At 42.2% G+C, this 23,953-nt stretch overlaps 1 protein-coding gene across 2 annotated transcripts in view; it reads right to left on the minus strand.

The window, feature by feature from the left end:
- Window positions 1–16,984, minus strand: part of PRIM2 (DNA primase subunit 2) — a 215,376-nt gene extending 198,392 nt beyond the window's left edge. Inside the window, exons 1-5 of one of the 2 annotated variants that reach the window (XM_072944748.1) lie at window positions 16,926–16,984; window positions 16,000–16,161; window positions 14,123–14,226; window positions 11,384–11,463; window positions 9,681–9,801 (exon numbers count right to left, since the gene is read on the minus strand). In XM_072944748.1, the coding sequence (XP_072800849.1) occupies window positions 9,681–9,801; window positions 11,384–11,463; window positions 14,123–14,226; window positions 16,000–16,153 (459 nt within the window). In that variant the 5' untranslated portion in view covers window positions 16,154–16,161; window positions 16,926–16,984. Of the gene's footprint in view, window positions 1–9,680; window positions 9,802–11,383; window positions 11,464–14,122; window positions 14,227–15,999; window positions 16,162–16,867 lie in introns of both variants that reach the window. The other variant, XM_072944747.1, reaches the window with a different exon arrangement.
- Window positions 16,985–23,953: the final 6,969 nt, after the last annotated feature.

The following is a 23,953-nucleotide window of genomic DNA, read 5'->3' on the forward strand; positions in this document are numbered from 1 at the left end:
GGTGTATTTTTCACAACTATGTGCATAAGTGGTCAGACCTTAATTAACTAGGAAACTCAGTGAAACTTTTCCTCATATACTATACTATAGCTACCCAACAAATATATATAAAATAATACAAGGCTGACTTCCATAATTATTTGATGTCAAAAAACATTGTGAGAATAAAGGTATCATATCTGTGGAGTCTGCCTATGGAGAGGAAGCCCTGTTTAAATGCCTTCATTTAAATCATCGGGAGAAAAGTTAAAGGTCCAATTGTAACAGGAATACAAAGAGCTCTGTCTAAATCACAAATTTTCCTACATAGAATAGAGAACAAAGTGAAATCTTCTAACCAGCAGAATCCCTCAAATTCAGTTTATAGAAAAAGCTCATTTCATACATAACATACATATATATATATATCACCTACTATTTAACCCCGAGAAAGGATAAGCAGTCCACACTACTGTATGGATCTTAAAGATTACCCAGTGCTCATGAAACAGAACAGAGGCAAATCTTTTGAACTGACTACTATTTTCTCTAAAAATTAACTCAAACATTTAGTCAGCTCTCAAAGAGAACACTGTGCTTGGAACCCTGAGACAATTCGACTCCAGTGTGCCTACTCCATGCTTTTGGACCATAAAGCAATTTGCTTCCCCACTCCGAAGATAAGCGTGACCCTTCGTCTGATTATGCATCTTTTCCCTCGGTTCCTTTCAGGTCTGGAACTCCCAATGAGTGCTAAGAGTGTGGCTAACGGCCCGCTCCGCCCTCCTCCAGGCCCATTTCCACTCCTGTCCCAGGCAATGCCTCGTCAGGAGCCCTGCGAAGGCTTCCAGGCTGCCACGCACGTGCTCCTCAGTGTGTTCCCTTCTTCTGCCTGTGTGTCCTGCCTCAGCTATGTCATCAGACGGCTAAAATGTATCCTGTGTCAAAAGGAGAGATTAAAGGTACACATGTCTTCATTTTGCAGGCACCACATTTAAAATCACTTTACAACTTATTAATGGTCTTATAATAATGTGTAAACATATCACAGAGGGCAAGGTATAAAGTCAGTCATGCATATCAGACAAACGGCATTTTCATATTTTAAGTAACAGAAATGGAGCTAACTGCATGGCGGATGCACATTCTGAAAGAGCTACAAGAACCCAAACGAGGTCACCACAATGGAAACCACAGCCTAAGGGCCAAAATGATCAGAAAACTGTGACCGCCTCGAGGCCAACTTGCAAATATCTAAGAAATAATGATCCACAAGGAAACATCAAACTATTTTAAAATTCTACACACATAGAACCATGAAGCCAGTGTAAAATCAACATTCCAATGTTAACTGGAAAAAAGCATCCCGAAGTTCCTAATAAATTCACGTAACTGACAGTTTCAATAACCAGTGAAATATTAAACTCTAATTCATGCCCAGCAAAAAGAATTTATAGCCAACAGTGACATAAAATAATTGAGAAGGAATTCAGGTGTCAAACTACAACGGATAAGAAACCAGTTTTAAATGTCAGGTTCAGGAAAACTATTTTAAGATAATTAAAAACAAGCCATTCAAAGTTACACGTAGTTGTTTTCAGTGAGCCAGGCAGTAAGGCTACCAACCACACCTGCTTTCTCTCAAAAACCCCCACTTCCTGAACATATCTGGACACTGAACAGCATGTGTCCTATTTCATGTGCAGTGGGGTCTTCACCTGCGACACAGAGGTGATCGGCTGGGTGCTCGCCTTCGCCGCCATTCAGTACTCCTCTCATGAAAAGCAGCCTGTCGTGAGACAGATCCATGTGTTTCAAATCAAATAAAAAGTATCTGACTGTCCCAAGAAGGTTTTCAAAAAACATCAAGGTCAATTATGAGCTGCTGTCGGACCCTGCACTGCAACGGCACAGAGACCCTTTGCGCGGGGGCCTGTCTGCCATCAGAGCTGACCTTCCCTTCCTGGTCCACTCAGGAAGCACTAACAGAATCTGCCTAACCTCACCTACTCACCTTTAAAGGGACACAAAGTTAAGTCAATCGATGCAGCAATTAAGAGGTCCAAAACGGTCCCCATGGACAGCAACATCTTCCCATTTCTAATCCTTCATAGAAATTTCAGATTTAAAAATCCAAGTTTTTTACACCTACATCCAAGAATGAAAAACAACAGTTTTTCCTTTTCGAACACTTCATGTAAGGCTTTCTGTTGTATGCCGTGAAGATTCAGAATCTACCATCCACTAGAAACCCAAAAATAGACCAAAAAAAGCCAAAGTACCAAAGGACAGCCGGAGCCAGGAACAGAACACAGGAGTCCCACATCAGGTAACCGGCCCCATTATCACCTTCTCCAAATTTTTATCCAATAAAATTACAACAACCATGGCAAACCAAACAAAAGTAAAATGTAAAACAAAAAACTATACAAAGGAATTAATTAGCTCTTTTTCCGTACCTATTTTTCCATCAAAGCAAACATCACGCAATTTAGTTCTAACACTGCATCTCCTCCTAATGTAAGACTACATTTATTTTACAGAAGTAAATCAAAGGAAAGTCACTGCAGCTTTAATGAAGCTGAAGATGGGGAAACGCACACAAACACAGCACACTGGCCCTTGAAGCCAGGCCGACTCTAAGACGCGTGGGCCAGCAATCCAGCTGCTGCGACGTGAAACCAGGATGGCCTCGGCCCTCCACAACTGCTGCTTCCTTCTGCCTCAACTCCGGCAGCAGGGCCTGGCCTGCATTCAGCACCAGCTTATGAGACACATGCTAGTAACCTCTCCCTAACCCTTGCTTCGTCCTGAGTCTAAAAAGCATCACTGACACCTGTTTTAACACAACAGTTTTCAAATGCAAACCAAACAGTCTAACCAAGGGGAAGGAAATGTGCATGTCCCTAAATTGCAAAAGGCTGGAAACTGGAAGGACTTCAGGGGTCAGGGGGCACGCAGTCAACAGCACCTGAACTCAGTGTCGTACCTGCCAGGATCAGGTGCCTGTGAGAGAACCAGAAGACGGGGACAGGTCTCCGCCAGGAGAGCGACTACAGTCTGTCACAGGAATGACTCCTCTGCCAGGCCTCCTCCAATGCTCTCTCACTCTGTCTGCCACGAATCCCCACCAGCTACAAACACCTGATCAAGTTTTATCTACAGTGTTTATTTCAAAAAGAAAAGGCGTATCGTAACGTTTTTCACACTCTGCACACCTCCATCCCAGGTTCTGATAAACACCCCTGGAGGATCGCATCTTATCTGCCCCCTGAGAATCACTGAACTAGAAAAACCAGTCACACAAGAAGCCAAACTTACTGTTCATCTTAGAAACTGTATCAACCCCTCGCTGCCAGGATGGACAAATGTGGATATTAATATTCCCTTCAGTCAATCGTCCAATTTTACCCATAGTCTACATTTTACTTTAATGTGTATCTTTATCATGATGTACCTCAAATGACCTTGAAAATGAAGCAGGAAGCAAATAAATCAACAGACAAAGTAATAATTACAGCAAACAGACTAGAAGCAACCATACATGTTGCTTTTTACATGAGTAGTAAAAACCATACATGACTCCAGCACACTTGTTAGAAGTATTCATATATTTCCCATAAATTCCTGTTTCCTAAAATAAAAAGACCCAAAACAGATTTTTTTAATTTGGAGCAAAACACATCCACCTAATTAACCCCAAACATCTCCAACATACAGACATTTGCTGCTCTGTATCCTAATACACTGGAGAACACACATGCCAGGCACAGTACTAAGCACTCTGTATACTCTATCTCACTGAAACCTCACAAAATCCGTCAAGTGGGGACTGGGATTAGCCCCATTTCAAACTGCAGTACAGATTCAAAAAATCACACAGCTGGCTGTCAAGTCTGAACTGAATTTTGTGCTACTCATAAGCCAGTAAGTTAGCCTCTTACTGTTTAATGGATGCTAGCAGAAGACACAGACCCCTGCGTTAGAAACAAGGAACTTTATTACCCACATCACAGGAATCAACCAGAGACCAGCATGGCCCAGGGAAAGAGTCCTCACAACCCTGCACTCTTGAAATACCCAGCAAGACGTGCAGGGACAGAAGAGACCCGCAGAGGAGGGTTTTCCCAACACGGATACGTGCTGGAGGGGAAAATCAGACTCAAAGACACAACACCACAGCCTGGACCGCTAACCACTGTTAACAAAACACATTTTAAAAGTTTAACTTTGTCCCCTAAATTTAAAACTGTAATTGTGGAGATCACAGAGGCTCCTGGTAAAAATGTCAAACCAAGCATTTGTATTCATTTCCTTTACCCCTACAATAAAATTTTAATGACAGTAACAGTATTAAAACAGATGTAAACCACAAAGGACAAACAAAGTGGTGGAAGACAAAGGTCAACATGTTTCTGGAGGGTAGATCAAAGTGCATTAAATGATTTAGAAAAAAAGAGGAACCTGTAACTCAATCGCTAGAGAAAAGGACACTGAAAAGAAGAAAGCCAGTATGACCACAGAGAGCAGGAGAAAATCATGAATTAGAAGCACCATATATTAAAGATCAAAGATATAAGTCAAGGAAGGAAAAAAAATCAAGTCACCATAGTAACAGTGGGCTCCTGGCTCTCAGATATAAGACCAGCATTTAGACAAAAATCACTGTGAAAGAAGATTGGAGGCTTCCTCTGAAATACTGAATTTGCAAGGGTCATCCAACAACCAACTTTTTTTTGTAAAAACAGATCAAGTAAATAAGTATCTCATGCATCTGCATGTGTACATAAACCTCAGTCTTCCAATCTACTTAATAGCTCAATCTGAAACAAAAACAAATAGTCAAGGACCATTAAATACTCGAGGAAAACATTCAACATGAAAGACCATCCACAACTGATAAACTAAACAAAGGAATGAGAGGGGAACAGACATCTAAGGAAGCAGAGGAACACAATCAGCAAACTTTAAAAGAAAAGAGAAGATGTATTCATGAAACAACAACAGCTGTAAAAAGGGGAACCAGAAAGGTCTGTTAGAAATTAAAGACAGGACATCAAAAACAACACAAATAACAAACGTTGGTGATGATGTGGAAGAAAGGAAACCCTTGTTCCCTGTTGGTGGAGAAGCAAACTGCTGCAGCCGCTGTGGAAAGCAGAATGGAAGTTTCTCAAAAAAACTAAAAACAGAACTACCACATGATCCAGCAATTCCACTCCGAGGTATATATCTAAACAATACAAAAACACTAATTTGAAAAGATACATGCACTTGATGTTCATAGCAGCATTATTTACAATTGCCAAGATATGGAAGCAACCTGAGCATCCATCAACAGATGACTGGATAAAGATACGGTATATATGTGTGATAGAATACTACTCATTCATAAAAAAGAATGCAGCAACATGGATGGACTTGGAGGGCATTATGCTAAGTGAAATAAGTCAGACAGAGAAAGACACATATTGTATGTGGAATCTAAAAAATACAACAAACCAGTGACTATAACAAAGCAGCAGCAGACTCACAGATATAGAGAACAAAAGAGAACAAACTAGTGGTTACCAGTGGGGCTGGGGTGGAGGAGTGGGAGGCACAAATTACTGGGTGTAAGGCAAGCTCAAGGATGTATTGTACAACACAGGGAATATAGCCAATATTTTATATTAATTGTAAATGGAAAGTAATCTTTAAAAATTGCATAAAAAATGAAAGATAAAATTAAAAATTTTAATAAACAAACAAATAAAAAGAAATTAATAATAGGAGAGCAGAGAAAAAAAGAAATTTATAAAACAGTTGAAGAACTTTCCTAGAAAGGAAAACAAAAGACAAAGATTAAATGTCAGGGAGAAAAAGAAAAGAATAGGACAAATCCAGGAGGTCCAAATTCTAACAAACAAGAAATTATAAAGAAAGAGTAATAAAAAACGAAAAGGAGGAAATTATCAACTCAATAACAAAAAAAAAATTCTAAACAGAAGAACCCAAGTCTTCAGATTAAAAGGGCCCACCAAGTTCCCGTCCCAAAGAATGAAAAACCATTCAGACATCATTAGGAAATTTCACAAACCAGAGTGGGAGGTGGGAGGGCCAAACTATACAAAGTGAGACACACAGAATCAGGAATCAGTCTTTTCAAGAGCAACTCTGGAAGCTAAAAGGTAATACAGTAATACCTTCAAAATCCTGATGAGAAATTTCCAACCTTGAATTGTGTACCAAAGTTAACTCCACTCAAGAGCAGAACACATACTTGAAGAAATAATAGCTGAAAATTTCCTTGACCAAAGAAAGAAAACAGATGTTCAGTTCCAGGAAGCACAGAATTGTAAACAAGATGAACCCAAACAGGTCCACACCAAGACAGATTATAATTAAAATGGCAAAAATGAAGAAAACCATCTCATTTACAACTGCATCCAGAAGAATAAAATACCAAGGAGTAAATCTAACCAAGGAGGTAAAAGACCTGTACTTGGAAAACTGTAAGACATTGATGAAAGAAACTGAAGACAGCATAAACAAATGGAAAGATACATCATGCTCACAGACGGGAAAAATACCGCTAAAATGACTACAGTACCCAAGGCAATCTACAGTCAGTGCATTCTCTATCAAAATACCAACAGCATTTTTCACAGCACTAAAACAAATAATTCTAAAGTTTGTATGGAAACACAGAAGACCTGAAATAGCTAAAACAATCTTAAGAAAAAAGAACAAAGCTGAAGGTATCACACTCTCTGATTTCAAGCTACACTATAAACCTACAGTAATCAAAACAGTCTGATACAGGCACAAAAGTAGATACATAGATCAATGGAACAGAATAGAGAGCCCAGAAATAAACCCACATTTATGTGGTCAGTTAATCCAAAACAAAGAAATTAAAAATGTATAATGGGGAAAAGACAGCCTCTTAACTAAACGGTGTTGGGAAAACTGGACAGCTACATGTAAAAGAATCAAACTGGACCACCCTCTCACACCACGCACAAAAATAAACTCAAAATGGATTAAAGACTTAAATGTAAGACTTGAATCCACAAAACTCTGAGAAGAAAACACGGGCAGTAGATTCTTTGACACTGGTCTTAGCAATAGTGTTTGGGTATGTCTCCTCAGGCAAGGGAAACAAAAGCAAAAATAAACAAATGCGACATGAAACTTAAAAGCTTTCGCACAGCAAAGGAAACTCTAGAAAACAAAAAGGTAGCTTACTAAATCGGAGAAGACATTTGCTAACAACATATCTGATGAGGGGTAATATCCAAAATGTACAAAGAACTCATTCAACTCAATATCAAAAACACAAACCACCAGATTAAAAAATGAACAAAGATCCTGAATAGACGTCTTCCCAAAGAAGACATACAGTGGTCAACAAGCACATGAAAAGATGTTCAGCATCACCACTCATCAGGGAAACGCAAATCAAACCCATAGTGAGATATCACCTCACACTTGTCAGAACGGCTACCACTAAAAAGACAGCCAATAACAAGTGCTGGTGAGGATGTGCAGAAAAGGGAGCCACTGTGCACCGCTGATAGGATTGGAAGTTGGTGCAGCCACTATGGAAAACAGTACAAAGGTTCCCCAATAAATTAAAAGCAGAACTTCCATCATCCAGAAATTTCACTTCCAGATACTTACCAGAAGAAAGCAAAAACACTAATTTGAAAAGATAAATGCATTCCAATGTTTACTGCAGCATTATTTACCTTAACCAAGACATGGAAGTAACGTAAGTGTCACTGATAGATGAATGAATAAAGATGTGGTATGTAAGTGTTATACATATTGTAAGTGTATATATATGTGTGTATATATACACACAATGGAATATTACTCATTTAAAAAATGAAATCTTGCCATTTGCAACAACACGGAGGGATATAGAGGGTATTATGCTAAGTGAAACAAATCAAAGAGAGAAAAACTAACACAGTGTGATCTCATTAATACACAAAATCTAAAAAGAGAAAAGTAACAAACAAAATGAAAACAGACTCACAGACACAGAGAACAGGTGTTTGCCAGCAGGGAGGGGGCAGGATGTGTGTGAAATAGGCAAAGGGGATTAACAGCTACAAATATCCAGTTTATAACAAATAAGTCATGCAGATGTCAATAAGGAACATAGTCAATAATACTGTAATAATTCTGTATGGGTCAGATGGTTATGGGACATTGCAGTGATCATTTCATAATGTACACAAACGTCTAATCATTATACAGTACTCCTGAAACCAACATAACATCGTACATCAACTATACCACTTGTTAAAAAAAAGGACAACTACCTCAAATCAGTAACTTAAATTTCTACCTTAAGAAACTAGACGGTCAAGTTTGCAGATACTGACTGGTATATATAAAACAGATAAACAAGTTTATACCGTTTAGCACAGGGAACTATATTCAGTATCTTGTAGTAGCTCACGGTGAAAAAGAACATGAAAACGAATATATGTGTGTTCATGTATGACTGAAGTGTTGTGCTGTACACTGGAAATGAACACAGCATTGTAAACTGACTGTACTTAAATTTAAAAAAAAATTTTTTTTAATTTCTACTTGACATACTCACACACTCTAGAACAAAGAGTAAATCTTCAAAAAACACTTTCTGTATGACCTAATACCATAATTTCAACACCAGCAAAAAATAAATCAACTATTTTCAATACGAAAGGGCAAATTAACTGTAACTGGTACTAGCAATGATGCACTTCACTAAGGACCAGAGTTAAGAGCAAAGGGGAAAATGCCCGGGGGTTTGGGTGAGCAGGTTCTGGGACTGGCACTTTCCTACTGCCCAGGTCTACATTATTCAGAAACCTCAAAGGGCACTCAGAACTTAAGAGAAAGTGTGGAGAGCCCCTTCCTAGCACAGGATAGACACTAAATGTCTACCAAGGGTTTATTTACTTCCCTCCTGCAAACTCCTTCCCCCAACTCAGTAACACACACTGACTCTCGCTCCAGTGGGCACATCCACTTCTCAAACAGGACAATGTCTTTCACCTACTCCAGCTTCTACTTTTTTTTACTTTGTTTGACCTCAGGTCACCCATTCTAACACCAAAATAGTCTCAACCAGTCCTACGACCACATGACTGCTCTAAGTTTTCCAAAATAGAATTCTCTATCTTCCCATTGCGGCACAGATCCACCTGAAAGACATAAATTATATCTCCACCCACAATAATTATCGCTGCTAAATATGTGCCAGACATTTCTTCTTTTTTATATAATTACTATACATAACTCATTCAGATTTGCCTACAAAACTGTATCTTAAAACTATTCAGGGATTTTATTGACAACTGACTTCTAAATAAGTATTACCACTTCTCTGTTTTCTTAAGAACATTATTAGCTTTCAATTTTGGGCCTGGAAGATTTGGATTAAAGGTGAACTTTTATAAATTAAACTGTTTTGAGCTTTCATAAATCACATATTTAATAAAGCAACTCAGTGTGAAGCGTTGGTACTAAGGAGCCCCTTTCTGGTCATGGAAAAGGAAAGGTTCATTGCTGTGCAAAGCCAACAGCTATTTTTTCTAAGCTGGTACTTAGGAAAAAATGTAAAGAGAACAAACTTCACACACTAATACCAGTACCTAAGGCAGCAGGGAGGGACGAACGGTGATAACAATTGGAAATGACTCTAAAAATATACTCACAGCCTCAAACTGCAAATGGCTATCCTTTAAGAAACTCTGAACTTTGTCCTTAGGTAAAATACTGAATCGAAATCGAAGGAGATCCATTTCTTGTTGAATGAACCAGCGCCTAAGATCTTCACTGAAATGGGGACAGGAAAATTACAAGCATAAATGAAAGGTCCAATGATTATTTTAAAAGTTCTCTGAAATTTCTATAGAGCAATATTCAAACATGAGCAAGAAGCCAACAGACAGAAGTTACAAGCACACAACCCTCTATTATGATAAATAGTGTGGATACACATCATGTGCCACAATCTCCCAGGGATGAGCAGAATATGGGGGAGAAAGGTGATATAAACACAAAAGTTAGAAGAATTAAATACAGAGTACTTCAAGCCTAGCCGCATTATTATCAAATAACCTAAGAGAAAAGAGTGCACTGGGTTTGGTGTAACTGCAAAGTAGTCATTTGCATTAGAAAACGGGGTATTCCTTCTGTCTAAGATGGTTTCACCAATGCCAAATAAACATCAAATTTTTAAAGGAAATTTATCTCTGAATGGATTATGATCAGGTCAGCTTTGCAAAGTAAACTTTGCATACAGCTTTCTAGTTATAATTTCTATAATTTTATAATGCTCTAGTATACCTCAATCATTTAAAAGACAACATACAATATATTAATTTATGAGACAGATACGCAATGGGCATTATTACTGCTGTTATAAAACAATTATGCTGCTGAATATAAAATATAATTTAGGGTTCTTTCCCCAAATGAACACATGGTCAGCAATTCAATTACTACACAAATTGCATAAAGTGCATATGCTTTTTTTTACAAAGAAAAACTGTAGGTCCAAAGCTGATTAATAGTTTCTCAGTTATTAAATTGGGATAGTAAACAATTCAAGAGTCCCATTTGATAAACCTATTAACAAAAGGAACAGAAAAAGAAACAGAAAAATTAGCATGTAAATTAGTCAAAATTAATACAGGAAAAAAAAAAGTTTGGGAAAAAAAAGCTACTAACCCCTTCTTCCTCTGGGTGGCACTGTTGACCGACAAGAAACCACTACTAAAGGAGAAGCCCTGACTCAGTCACTAGCCCACACATCTCAACTTCTAAAACCCGCAAAGATTCAAGTATGTGATACACTATTTCTCATAAATAGTACCACTTTTTTTCTGAGAAAAAAAAGTATCAGAAGTCCTTCTTCCTAATGAAATCCCCTCCAATTTTAAATCCCAAATGAAGTCTTTCCCATAAAGTTAAAAATTTAATGTTTGGGGGAGAGGGTCCGGCTCAGTTGTACAGTGTGCCTAGGCATGCACGAGGTCCCAGTTCAATCCCTGATCCCTCCATGAGATAAATAAAAACCTAATTACTACCCCTCCCACCAAAAAAATTCCCAGTAAATAAAAATAGAATCTGGGTGATAAAATAAAGTTTAACATTTCTGTTAATTCCACATTATTAAAAAAAAATTCGTGTTTCAACAGGAAAAATTCTGCAGTAAGAAATGCTTTTGATATTTTTTTAGTAAACAAGTTGTTTCAAAAAATTCACTGCAGCAGAGCTCAGTCCATGAACCACTGGTTTCTGATGTTATTCCGAGACTTCCTATGTTCAGTAAACTATACAGGTCAGCCATCCTGTACAGTTTATAACCCAAGGTAACCAGATTTGACCAAGAGAGTGACAAATGTGTACTCACGACTGGCAATAAGCTAGGCGCAAAATAAAGTGAGAAATGTGATCTCTTCTTCGCGGTTCATACTCATCTTCCAGGTTTTCCTTAAAAACAAGGGCACATGGACAAAATAAATGCATGAGAATGGTAAGAGGAGCAAAGAAACACTGAGTCAGCAGTAACCAATGGTAGAGTAAGTTTCAATAACACAGATTTCCTAATTTGCTTCCCAGAATAAACATCACTTCACTGAGGTTAAGCCATCAGGTGAAGCTGAGAACTCAACGACAAACCTCCTGGGACTGGACCCCACTATTTCCTTCCTATCAGCTCCCCCTCTCTTACCTTTCCTTCCCATCCAGCCTACACCCAGGTACTCACCTCTCCCACTTCAACACCAAACCCTCAACTGCTTTCATTTCAACCATTTGGCAAAACCTAGATTCTAAATAAGTCCACAGCTACCGTCTGCAGTCTTGTTCCCAAAACGCTGAGAACGTCTGGGGAAAACACACAATTAAACGAATGTGGAGGATTAAAAATTCACAGCCTCTGACCTCCCCTGGACCTTTACCAACACCAAGGAGTCCTTATTCAAGGTCAACACTGTGAGAGCAAACATGTACTCAGGCCCTGTTACAAGCATCTTTAATCCATTAGCCCATGTAATCCTTTAAAAGCCCTATAAGGTGGGCACCACTATATCCCTGCTTTAAAGGCGAGGAACCTGAGGCACAAGGAAGTCACATCATTTTACCCAGGGTCACAGCGTGTGGAGCCGCACAGCTGGGATCTGACACGTGACCATCTCTTTCCCCACTTCTCAGAAGAGCGGTTTCGATCTTCGCTAGTTGGCCCACCACGCTCCCTGCCGCACCGCCCTCCCCCCTCTCTCATCACAGGACTTCACCTCCTTACAGAAAATAAAGGCCACCAGGCCGACCCGCTCAGCTCCAAGCTTCTGCAGCCACAAGTTGTACTGCCTTCCCTCCCACCTCCGTGGACACATCTCCCTCCTTCCTCCCACAGAACGCCAGTCTCCACACCTAAAGCCTGCACCCATCTGCTCTTGCCTGCTAAGGACCGTGATTTATCAAATCCCTCCAAGAATCTTCAAGCTCCCCTCCGCTTTCTCTTCTAGATCTTTCTGCTCAGCTGACACACATGTTCAAGTACTGCTGTCGTGTGTGTGTGTGTGTGTGTGTGTGTGTGTGTGTCTGTGTGTTATCTTCTCTTTCCCTCAAATTTTTCCATATTCAGACCTGTCTCCTACCCTCCCCCACCCATCTTTTCAGCTGAACCTGTTAGAAGAGGATGCATTCCACACCCACCGCTCTCCTCCAGACACCCTGCCCTGGCTCTGTCTCTACCCACAAGGTTCCACCCAGTTGATAAATCCAATGGATTCTATACAATTCGTCTTACAGGATCTACATCAAGCTTCCAAAATTGTGTGATTAAGAGCACCACCTTGAAGACAAGATGACCAGATTCAAATCTTGGCTCCACCTCTCACCACCTTATGAGCTTGGGCAGGCTACCTAGCCTAGCGACAATGCAGTGGCCTCGTCTATGAAACAGGCATGACAGCAGCACTGACCCCTCCTAAGACTGCTGTCCGGATTACACGGGCTACTGCATGCAATGCACTTGCAACGAACTGTGGGGCCGTGGTAATAACATGAATGTTTGCTGCTGCTCTCCCTACGGTATCGTTACTTACATCATGACCGTTATCCCCAAAGCTCCAGGCCTCCTTGGCTGCCCAGACACTACCATCCTGGCTGAGCTCCCACCTCTCAGGCAGCGCCCCCTCGATCACCTTCCCCGACTCCCCCAGTCCCACCCCTCTGGATACTGGTACTCCTCACAGCCTGACCCCCATAGCCTTCTCTTCTCGCTCAGATATCTCCGAGGGTGCTCTCCCCTGTTCCTGCTGATTCCAACCTTCCTCCTGAATCCAGACACCCACTCCAGATGTCCCCAAGGCCAGACCTGTGCATACTTAGCTGTCCTCTAGACAGCTCCTCAAGCACCCCAAAGTCACGTCCACAACTAAACTCAGCATCTCCCTTCTGATGAGACTTGCTTCCCCTCCTGTACGCATCATCGCCATCCAGCTAGCTGTCCTCACCAGAAACCCCGGTGTCTTCGGAACTCTTCTGTCTCCCTCCTCCCTGCAATCAGGCACTCAGATCTTTCAATTCTAACTTCCTACTATGTCTCAATCACTCCTCTTCCCTCCATTCAATTCACTCTCTTCACTTCCAAGCTCCTAACTGGTTTTCCCTGCCAGACATGACCCTGTCAATCTGCTGTAAACAGCCATCCTCCCAAAATAAAAATCTGATCACACTCACCAAGATTCGGTTCCAGCCCCACTTCCTCTGGGAGGCCCTCCCAAACCTCCCGAGTCTGAGCTGGCTCTCTGTGCTCTTGGCGTTGCTGGAGCACCCACCTAGTACTGACCACCCTGTACTGCACAGGGCACAGCTGGCGATGTCTGGGGCCACAGACTGGGTAGAAGCACCCTAAACTCACCATGGAGTTATCAGACTCCAAGTGTCGGGCGTCCGAGGTGGAGAAGCCCTGCCACACTGCAGACATCTGACGGCATGTCAATCACGCCTCACAGAGTGTGGGTGCTTTCAGGCACAGTCTTTTTTTAAGTCCTGTGCTGAATACAAGGCTTTTCCCACAACCAATACCCAGTACGTGAATACGCACAACCCGGAGGGACATCTTTTTCCCTCTTTTACTCACTCTGTAGGAAAACTTGAGCTTCCGAAGCTCCGCCTCCAGCTTGCTCTGGTACTGCTCGGTTCCCTTCACATGGCTCACGCCCAGGTTCTCCACTGACTTCAGCACTGGGAAAAATGTCAAGAACAGACAAAAGGGAAAAAAAAGGTATAGATGCAAGATAGTTTTTAAAAACTAAATCCAAGACAAATAAAATCTATGGATAGCAATTCCATAATTACTTGTCTACAAAAAATGACATTTGGAAATTCTATTTTCTGCAATCGTGTTATATACATTATATGTTTATAAGAGGATAATCTCCATCCATGTGCAGAAAGTACCCACATCCCACAGCATAACCTCACACCAGGGATTCTCAACCAGAAGAGAGAGAGGGATGGGAGGACCATCACTGCTCTGCTGAACACCACTGCCCAGGGATGCAGAAGTGTGTCCACACCAGCACCCTGGCGTGGAGCTGTCTGTGAGGCGGTCTGCCTCACTGACTAAGCACAGACTCATCAAAAAAAGGCAGCCCTTCCTTTCCTGGAGAAGCAGAGAAGAAGTCACAACAGGGAAGCCACAGGGCCCTCCCATCACCCAAATGAGCCATCCTGACTACACGCAACACACTGTCCAAAGGCTCCTGGCGCCCTTGTCAGCCCTTCCTCAGATGAATTCTTCTCCTATCAACATAAAGAGAGGCACTTTTAAAATTCAAGAAGGAAAAACTTCTAAAATGACTCTAGAACATAAACACACACTCAAATCAAACTAAGTATCCTCCTCTTCCTGCCATCCCCAACTCTGCCAGCAGTTTCTAGCCACCAGATCACCACACAGGACCTGCTGCCGCCTCCATTTGCCCCCTCCCTCCTGACACCCAAGCGGTCATCAAATTCCATTCATTACCCCTCCTCGGTATCCCTTAAATCTCTCCCTTCCTATAGCTGCCACTGCCACTGCCTTAGTTCAGGCCCCTCTATCTCGCCTCTTAAGTGCCAGACCCAAGGGGGCGCTTTTCAATCATCATCGTAACCTCTGTGAAGCATCTGACGCTGCTAAGCTTCCCCAAACCCTTTCTCCTTTGTCTTCCCTCTTTCATTCAGCAAACAGCTACTGAGCCTGGCTCTCTGTACTAAAAGTTCTCACCCTGCTCCTCTAAGAACGATGAGCAGTATCTCACCTCTCCTTCTGATTTTCCCACCAGGATCTCCCGGAACATGAACTCCGCAGTTTCAGGTCACGCCTAACTTCTTTCTTTCTTCCACCAACACACAAAAGATAAAAATGCCCACAGTACAACTGCCACACCCTTCTCACACCCCCATATTACACCATTAGCATGGCACAAAATGCCCTCAGTTAGCCATACTTCTCCATCTATCCTGAACTTGTCACTGTCCCCTCAAAAATGACAGTCTCTCTCATGCCTCCAAGTCTTTGCACAGGCCATTATCTAGGCTTGGAAAAACCCGTCACTTCCTCTCTTTTGAGAAATTTCTACTCATCCTTCAAGGTCCATTTCAACTTCTCTTGAGAAGTCTCAATCAGACTAGGTCAACCACCCCCACCTCTACAGCATTATTATTTGCCTCTACTAGAGCACTCAAAATACTAAATTATTATTTTGGACATCTGTCTCCATGTACTAGAATACAGCTTCAACAGAAATAAGAATTATTTCTTATTTCTATTTCAAAATTCCTGCCACCTAGAATACAGTGGCATTCAATAAATAGGCACTGTACATTGAATAAATGAATGAATACCAAATCTCAATAGAAAACTCTGAATATATATTTGTTAAATTAAGGAAATAAATTATTCTAATTCATCCCCACAAAGTACAAAGTGAGGCTCTCGAAAACAGATAAATTCAAATTCAAATCACTCACATTTAACTCTATCGATAGCCAAGTTTTCAAACTCTATCAAAGATATGTTTTCAGAAGGGGGCTGCAAGTAAAACTGAAGGCTATGTGGGTAGCAAGCGTTCTTCTGGTTATCTACCAGCCTCGGTTTCCTCCGCTTTACTCCTGAAAACTCCATCTTATTACCTTGGAAGGAAGCACATCAAATGGTTAAAATGATGGAAAGTTGAGTTAAAAACAAAAAACAGACAAAAAATGCAAAAAATAACTCCACACCCACAGGAAAAAAAAAACTGAGTTTGAAGAGCATGCACAAAATGTTAACAGCAGTAACCCAGAGTGATGCCTTCTGTACTTTCCTGATTTGGGACAATACACCTGATAACAACTGCGTGACGGGGGTGGGGAGAGGTGCGAGCTGGGGGAGAAGCAGGTAGGGGTCCTAACTTCCAGCAACATCAATGTCAGGTGCCACCGCCCTTAGGTCTCCGCAGTCTCAGGAGCAACGATGAGATGTCCAAAAGGTTGCAATCCTCAGTTCGGACGAAACCGCGGTAGGTTCCGGCTAGACAGGAGACTTAGCGGACCGGGTCCACTGACTCGCTTTCTACTTTGAGAACCTGGGAAGCGGACAACTGGCTTCCAAGCCCCGCCTCCGGGAACTCCTCCGAGGGGCATCCAGGTTCCCGGTGACGACCCCTCCCCCGGCGGGGCCGTCTGTCAGCCCACCGGCGCCGGCGTCTCTGCCCGGACAAGCAACCGATACTGGACCGATACTGGACCAATACTGGGTACTGCGCCCGTCACCCCAGACTGCCCTCCCTTTTTACAGGACTCGCAAACCTTAAAGCCGGCATTACTGTGCGTCGCAAACCCGCGGGAGTTTCCGTACCTGCACCCGCACTGAACGAGGAAACACACACAAACACACACGAAAACTGCCCGTTTACCGCTTGGCGGGAGAGTTCGTACGGGACCGGAAGCGGAAGCAGCGCCCGCTGTGGGCGAGGCCTCGGAGGGCGGGCTTTGTGCTCCAGCTGCTTCCGCTTCCGGTCTCATGCGAGTCCGGTAAAAAGGGAGGGCGCCTCTGGTCGCCGCAAGGGGTTTCATCACTGCGCCAGGTTTAGGGAGTCTCCTAGAGTGTGCGTTTCTAGCTGCGCTTCCGTGCGTGCAGTCGCCTACTTTGGACGGTTGACAGTTGGGTACTGGAAAGCTGGCGGCGAGCGTCCGCGCGCGCCGGAGCGGCCCGACGGGAAGTGGTCGGGCGCTGACAGAGACCCATCGGGTCGCCGGGTCTGGGTGGTGGGCGGAGAGCGGGCGTCCCCCGGCCCTGTTACTGCGCCCGGCTCTATGCCAGGGGCTCTGCCTGTAGGGTGGGTCGTATTGCCCTCATCTTACAGATGAGCAACCCGGAGCTAGGTCTTGGCTATTCTGCCCATCTGCGTACGATGCGTGGTCTGCTTCTCTTGGACGAGGACAGAGTCTATGTCCAGCAACGCCCCGTGCGCGGTGGACTCCCCGCAGAGTATCTGCAGGGAACTAAAATGAATGAGTGAATGCACGCATACGTGCATACAGAAATCGCTCCCAGTCTGCAGAAAGTAGATCAGGCTCTGGGCAGTACAGTCCTGCAGGTGGAAAGCGCTGGGGGAAAGTGCATCTGGGGCTGCGGACTGGAGCCACACCAGCTCTCCGACTATGGTCTGGAGGGTTTTCCAGAACTAGGGGTAAACTTCTCTTGTGGCCTCCAGGAGGCGCGTCTGGCTTACGAAAGTGGCCATGGGCCGCTCTAGTGAAGACTGACGGTGAAGAGTGCTTTGCAGTGTTCCAGATTTTAGACATGCAGACTGTACTGAAACAGAACCAAGATTCAGAGCACCTACCCAGCATGGACCAAACTGGCTGGCGCTGACCTTGTACCAGGACTTGTTCTAAGTGATTTACACATCATTTTATTCCCGAAACCAGTTGAGAAAAGTTCTGTTATTAACCTATTTTACAGATAAGGAAACTGTACAGCAGGGAAAGTAACTGACTTCAAAGATCCCATATTAAGTGGTGGGGCCAGACTGACTCCAAACACCACACTACTAACCACTACACTATACCAATGCCACTAATATGACGTCAGTGCCTCACCTTAATTCCTTCTTTGTATCAGACAGATAATTAACATCACCTGGGCAGAAGACACCAGAAAGCATGAGAACTGCCTGAAAAATCCTGGAGCACAGACCATAAGAACAGTTATATGAATATCTGATCTCTGGCTAGGGAAGTAATCTAAATATAATAAATTACAAAGAAAGTATCTAAAGATTTGACTATAAAATATAAAGTTGTGCATCTAAAAAAACGAAAAAAATGTGCAGTCATCAAAATGGGGGAAAGGTTGACCGTAATATTATCTCAAAAGGCTAATACCATCAAGAACTTACATAAACTAAATCGGAAAAAAAATCATAAGACACAAATGGAAAAGGAACAACAGATAACTCATAGACAAAATACTGATGATAAAGTGTGAAAAAATATTGGCAGCAAAGAAGATTTCCCCTACAAAATTGGCAAAGATTTTATAATGAAAACACTCAGTATTGAGCAAAGCACAGGATGATGGGCTGACGTAGGAATTGATTGCCGTGCTACAATTCTGGAGTGCACTATAGACATGTATTATGAACCCTAAAAGAATTTATACAGTTTGACCAGATAATTTCACTTACGTGAATCTGTCCAGAAGTAGACGCAAAAATGTTTATTTGTCCAAAATCTTGTTGATTTCAAGGAACATCACTACACTATTATAAGAGTGAAAACCAAGGAAAAGGTGTCAATAAATGATGATATATTCATATCATGGGACATTACACAGACTTTCAAAATACATGTTTTTGAAGAATATTGACCTGGGAAAATATTCAGGATGCTGCAAAGCTAACAGCAGAATACATAAAACTATGTATGCCATATGATCCCAATTTGTAAAAAGAGCACACAGTTTTCTGCAGTGCCTCTGACTCTGCAAGTAGGCTGCTCCCTGCAACTCCTCCCCTCCAGATGTGCACCAATCCCTTTCCTACCCCCTTTATACAACCTACGCATGTGTTACTCATCCTGATCAAATTTTAGGTGCAAGATACACCTAAAATGTCTGCACTATTCTTGTTTCTACTTTTCTTGGCTGTATCTTCAGTCTGGTCTTACACTGGTCCTCTTTTTACCTTTTTATTTTTTTTTCAACTTTTAGGGAGAGGTAATTAGGTTTATTATTTATTTATTTATTTATTTATTTATTTAGAGGAGGTACTAGGGATTGAACCTAGGACCTCCTGCGTGCTAAGCATGCACTCTACCTCTTGACCTATACCCTCCCCAACTTAAACTGGTCCTCTTTAAACATAAATGTCAATGCCCCTATGTAATTATTGATATTAAACACTTCTTTGGATAATTTAAAACAGTCTGTTGGAAACATTAAAATGTTTACATTCGTGGCAGCTAAGACACTGACAGTGAACCATCTGGCGGTATTTTTAAAGTTCTATTTTAATCATTCAGCAAACACTTGAAAGCTTCCCACAGCATGGCCCCAAGATGTGATGACTTTATTGCCTATGGATTCCCCACCCCCTAGCTTATGCATTGAACTACCAGCTCTTCCCCAAAGAAGGCCTTGCACTCCCCACACTATGTCTGTCTTTCTGGTGACCTCCCCACTTCCGGAGCCCTGCCACCTCCCTCCTGTTGGAATCCTGCCTGTCCTTCAATACCGAGGTCGGTCGGTCGGTCGGTCAGTCGTCATTGCTACCTTCTTCCATCCTATTGGGCCTTTGCTTATACCACCCGAGTTGCTCCTGGTTTAAACCCTCAATACTTCCATACTCCATAATTCTTTCTCTAGCTACACCCCACGTATGACAGAGGGTCTTCATCTTTGGGGGACAAGAGCCACAGGATGATCTGATGAATGCACTCCTCAGAAAAATGCACCCACCCACCAACTTTGTTCACTCTTTCAAAAGGCTTGTGAATACATGTATGGCTGGTTAAGAAACACTACCAAATTCTAAGCTCTTTTTTCTGTTTTTCTGATCCCTGAAGTGCCTGCCATGGTATCTTCCAAATTAAAAGATGAGGCTGTGAATGTAATTTTATGACCATCTCAGAGAGAATTGGAAAAATATGCTCATGTTTGACATTACCGAGAGCTTACTGAGCATGTCACATTAAGAACTGCCTTTTCATCATCTACTTTAATTCTTGGGGTACAAAATAGCCTTTTTCTGTTTCAGCTATTTTAGCATCTTTATTGTTTTCTCATGTCACAGCTTTAGCCACTGCCTCTCAGCGAAGAAGGCTCTCTGTATCTAGAGGTGACTGCAATACGAAATCTACATACCACAATACCAAGAATGAACAACAATGCTGTACAACTGGAGAGCCATACTTGATAAATCACTGGAAGCCCTCCATATGTTTATTTCATCAACAAAAATGGACTGACCAGCTCTGGGCAACTGTGATATAAATTATATATAAATTACAGACCCCCAACCTTACAATCAGGGAGAGGAAACACATATAAACATATAGCTTTTACTTCCACAAGACCATAACCGTCTCAAAAACAAGGACCACTGTGTCATTCACCTTTATAACCCTGGTGCCTGGTGGCACTCCATGGGCCCTCAGTAAATATTTATTATCCTGAGCTGATGTAAGAGATGGAGGGAAAAAAGTGATGGGTTCAGCTTGATGGTCAACAGATGGTTTGAATCAAATATGATTCCAGCCTATAAAACTTCAAGTCCTCATCTGAAAACGTTGTACACATTCCTTCCAGAATGACTTGGCTCCCCAGTTTGGCCTGGAATAAAGCCCAGAGTACCTTCTCTGAGGGAATTTCCGTGAATCATCACTGCTCAATTCCAGGCCTGCCCCCGTGCTACCCAGCCGCCGGCAGACTGCCCCACCGAGCTTTCACCCTTAGACGACTCCAGCTCCAGGAGTCCTGGCCGGTCGTGGGTCACACGCACAGCCGAGATGGTCATTGCCACGCTTGCAGGGTGTGTCCCCTTAAAACCCAAAGGCCTGGTAAGTTTCCTCACCCAGTGAGGACACTATAAACTGTAGGTCCTGCCAGCTCTGCCCGCCCTCTGTGAAAAACGGGAACAGGAGGCATCTTCAGCAGAATAGCCAGCCCATAAAAGCTAAAGCACTCTTACCCAGACTCTGGTTGTGGGCTTGGAGCCTGCGATTTATACGCGTCTTGGCTGCCAGGGCTAAACTGTGTGTCAGTCCAACTCTGTCCACCCTGATCCTCCCACCCTTTTCTATTTCACTACCCACCTCTGGGAAACCTGAAACTTTGTTCTTTTTCCCTTTCTTTCAAATTGCTTTTATTAGTCTAACATCAAGAAGCAAGAGAACTAGAGATAAAGCGTATCTTAAAGGGAAGTACAAAGAGGGAGGGGTGCCCTTCTATATATCAACATCACGTAACTTGTTCCAGGAATAGTAATCAAATGCCTGCTAAGTGCCAGACAAGGTCTTCTGTGCCTGGGGTACAAGAGTGATGAAACAGCCAAAATCTCTGCCCTCATAAACCTTATAATCTAGTGGGAAAGAGAAAGAATAAACAAGAGAACTGTATGCATTACTGTATTGAATAAGAAATGCTAGACTGGGAAATAAACAGGGGAAGAGGATATTAAGATTTTAGAGGAGGTACTGATATATTAGAAAGGGTAGCCAGGAAAGGCTGGTTAAGAACACAACCCTGAAGCAGAGACCAGCAGAAAATAAAGGATTTAGTCATGTGCATCTTTAGGAGACGAGCATTTCAGGCAGATGGAAGGCTTATCATAACTCCACAGTATTTAAGACAATAGGATATTGGTCTAGGAATAGACAAACCAACCCCTGGAACAGTACAAGGAACCCAGAAATGGACCCACAGCTGTGAAGCAGCCTAGTATATGACAGGTCCACCTACAAATCAACAGAGAAAAGATGGCAGTTCTAAATGGTGCTGGAACCATTGGCTGTGGGGGGAAAGTATTTCCTACCTCCCCCTATAATCAAAAATCAATTCCAGATGATTTAATGACTTAAATGTGAATGGCAAAACTAAGAATTTAGAACACATATATAGATAGTCTTGATGTAGCAAAGAATTTCTTAAAGAAACCATTTTTTAAAAGCACAAACAGGAAGACGGATAGTGAAGATGGCTGCACGACAATGTGAATATACTTAATTGTGCGCTTTAAAATGGTAAATTTTGTGCTATATATATTTTAACACACTTTCTTTTTTAAAAGCACAAATTAAAAAAAGTTTTGATAACGTTAAGTACATTAAAATTAAAAACTTAACTTTCAAAAGCGCATAAACATGCATATTTTAAATGATCTGAAAGTTGAGAAAAATTGTCAGAAAGAATTAACATGGGGTTGTTATCAGAATATAAGCAATAAGAGAAAGGTAAACACACAATAGAAAAGAGGGCAAAAAAAAAAAAAAACCCTAAACGAATGTTTCACAACATGGGAAATGAATGACCAATCAAAGTATGAAAATGCATTCAACCACATTAGTAATTGGGGGAATGCAAATTAAACTCAGAATGAGATGAATATTGTACACCCACCAGATGAACAAAGATTTTTTAATCTAAAAATACCGTGTTGACTAGGAACTCGTATACTGCCAGTAGAAGTATGAGTTGATGAAACTACTTTGGAAACAATTTGGCCTCATCCAATAAATTGGATTCTTTGTCCCAGTTAGAGTAGTTTTACTCTGAGTACATTCTCTAGAGACAGTTTAGTACATAGACATCAAAAACCACTGACAAGAATGCTCATAGCAACATTAAAACAGTAAAACACTGGAAACTACCCAACATCAGGAAAATGGTAAATAAATTACAGTCCATTTGTTACCGGCCAGGGTTCTTGGACTCCTTAATCAATAGAAATTGATGAGAGGCCAGATGAGAAGTTCAGGCGAGGCTTCACTGGGACTCATGCTGCGGTAAGAGGGAGCAAAAACAAGTAACAGGCTTGCTCCCCGATTTGGGGTGAGCTGGTCCCTTAGATGGGGTGAGGGAGGGGTGGAGCCAGAGGGGTGGCTTAGGACGCCGGCCGACCCCCTCGGTGGGGCTGTGTGCAGGGATCATGCCCAGTCCCCTGCTTTTGCTCCTGGCACCTCAGAAATGGCAGTTGGGTTTTTGGTCTTTTTGTATCTTGATGTTCATTATTTGCCCCAATTGTGCGTGCACATGGTTAATTTTAATCCCTCATAGTTTCTTTGTGTTCTGTTGCTCCAGGAGACATTTGTCCAGGTGCAAGTACTGCAGCCTGTCTCAGATTCACACAGTGGAATATACAAAACAACAGTAAGACTGAGTGAACTACAGTGAAACACATCAACACTGATGAGTCTCAAAAACATAGTGTTAACTGAAGAAGCACATCCCAGGAGACTGCATCTACGTGCCAGATATCTTCAGTTCCACCCCTCACCACACACACTCACTCTTGACCCTGCTCCTGGCCTATGTGAATCGCCCTTCTATGCTGTCTACTTCCAGAACTTCTAAAGGCAATTCTAGAGCCCCAGCAGGAGGTGGGAAGGAGAGAAGAAGGTGAGACAATGAGGACCCCCAGCTGCCTCCCCTCAGGGCTGCCTGTGTCCCTCATCCTGTCACTGCTCACCTCAAGGTGCCCAATTCAAAAGGACTCCCTTCCCTTTTCCTTTCAGTTCTCCACACAGTCACATGCTGACTTCACTGAAGCCCTTCTTGATCGCACTGTCCATCCATATGGTTCCCTGCTCCCACACCTTTGTAAATAGTCTGCAAAAAACCACTGTTGAATTAGCCTGTTTTGAGTGTGCCATCAGCCTCTTTCTTTTTTTTTTTTAATTGAAATATCATTGATTCACAATGTTGTATTGGTTTCTGGTGTAC

This window comes from Vicugna pacos, chromosome 20 (genome assembly GCF_048564905.1).
Source record: "Vicugna pacos chromosome 20, VicPac4, whole genome shotgun sequence".
Taxonomy (NCBI): domain Eukaryota; kingdom Metazoa; phylum Chordata; class Mammalia; order Artiodactyla; family Camelidae; genus Vicugna; species Vicugna pacos.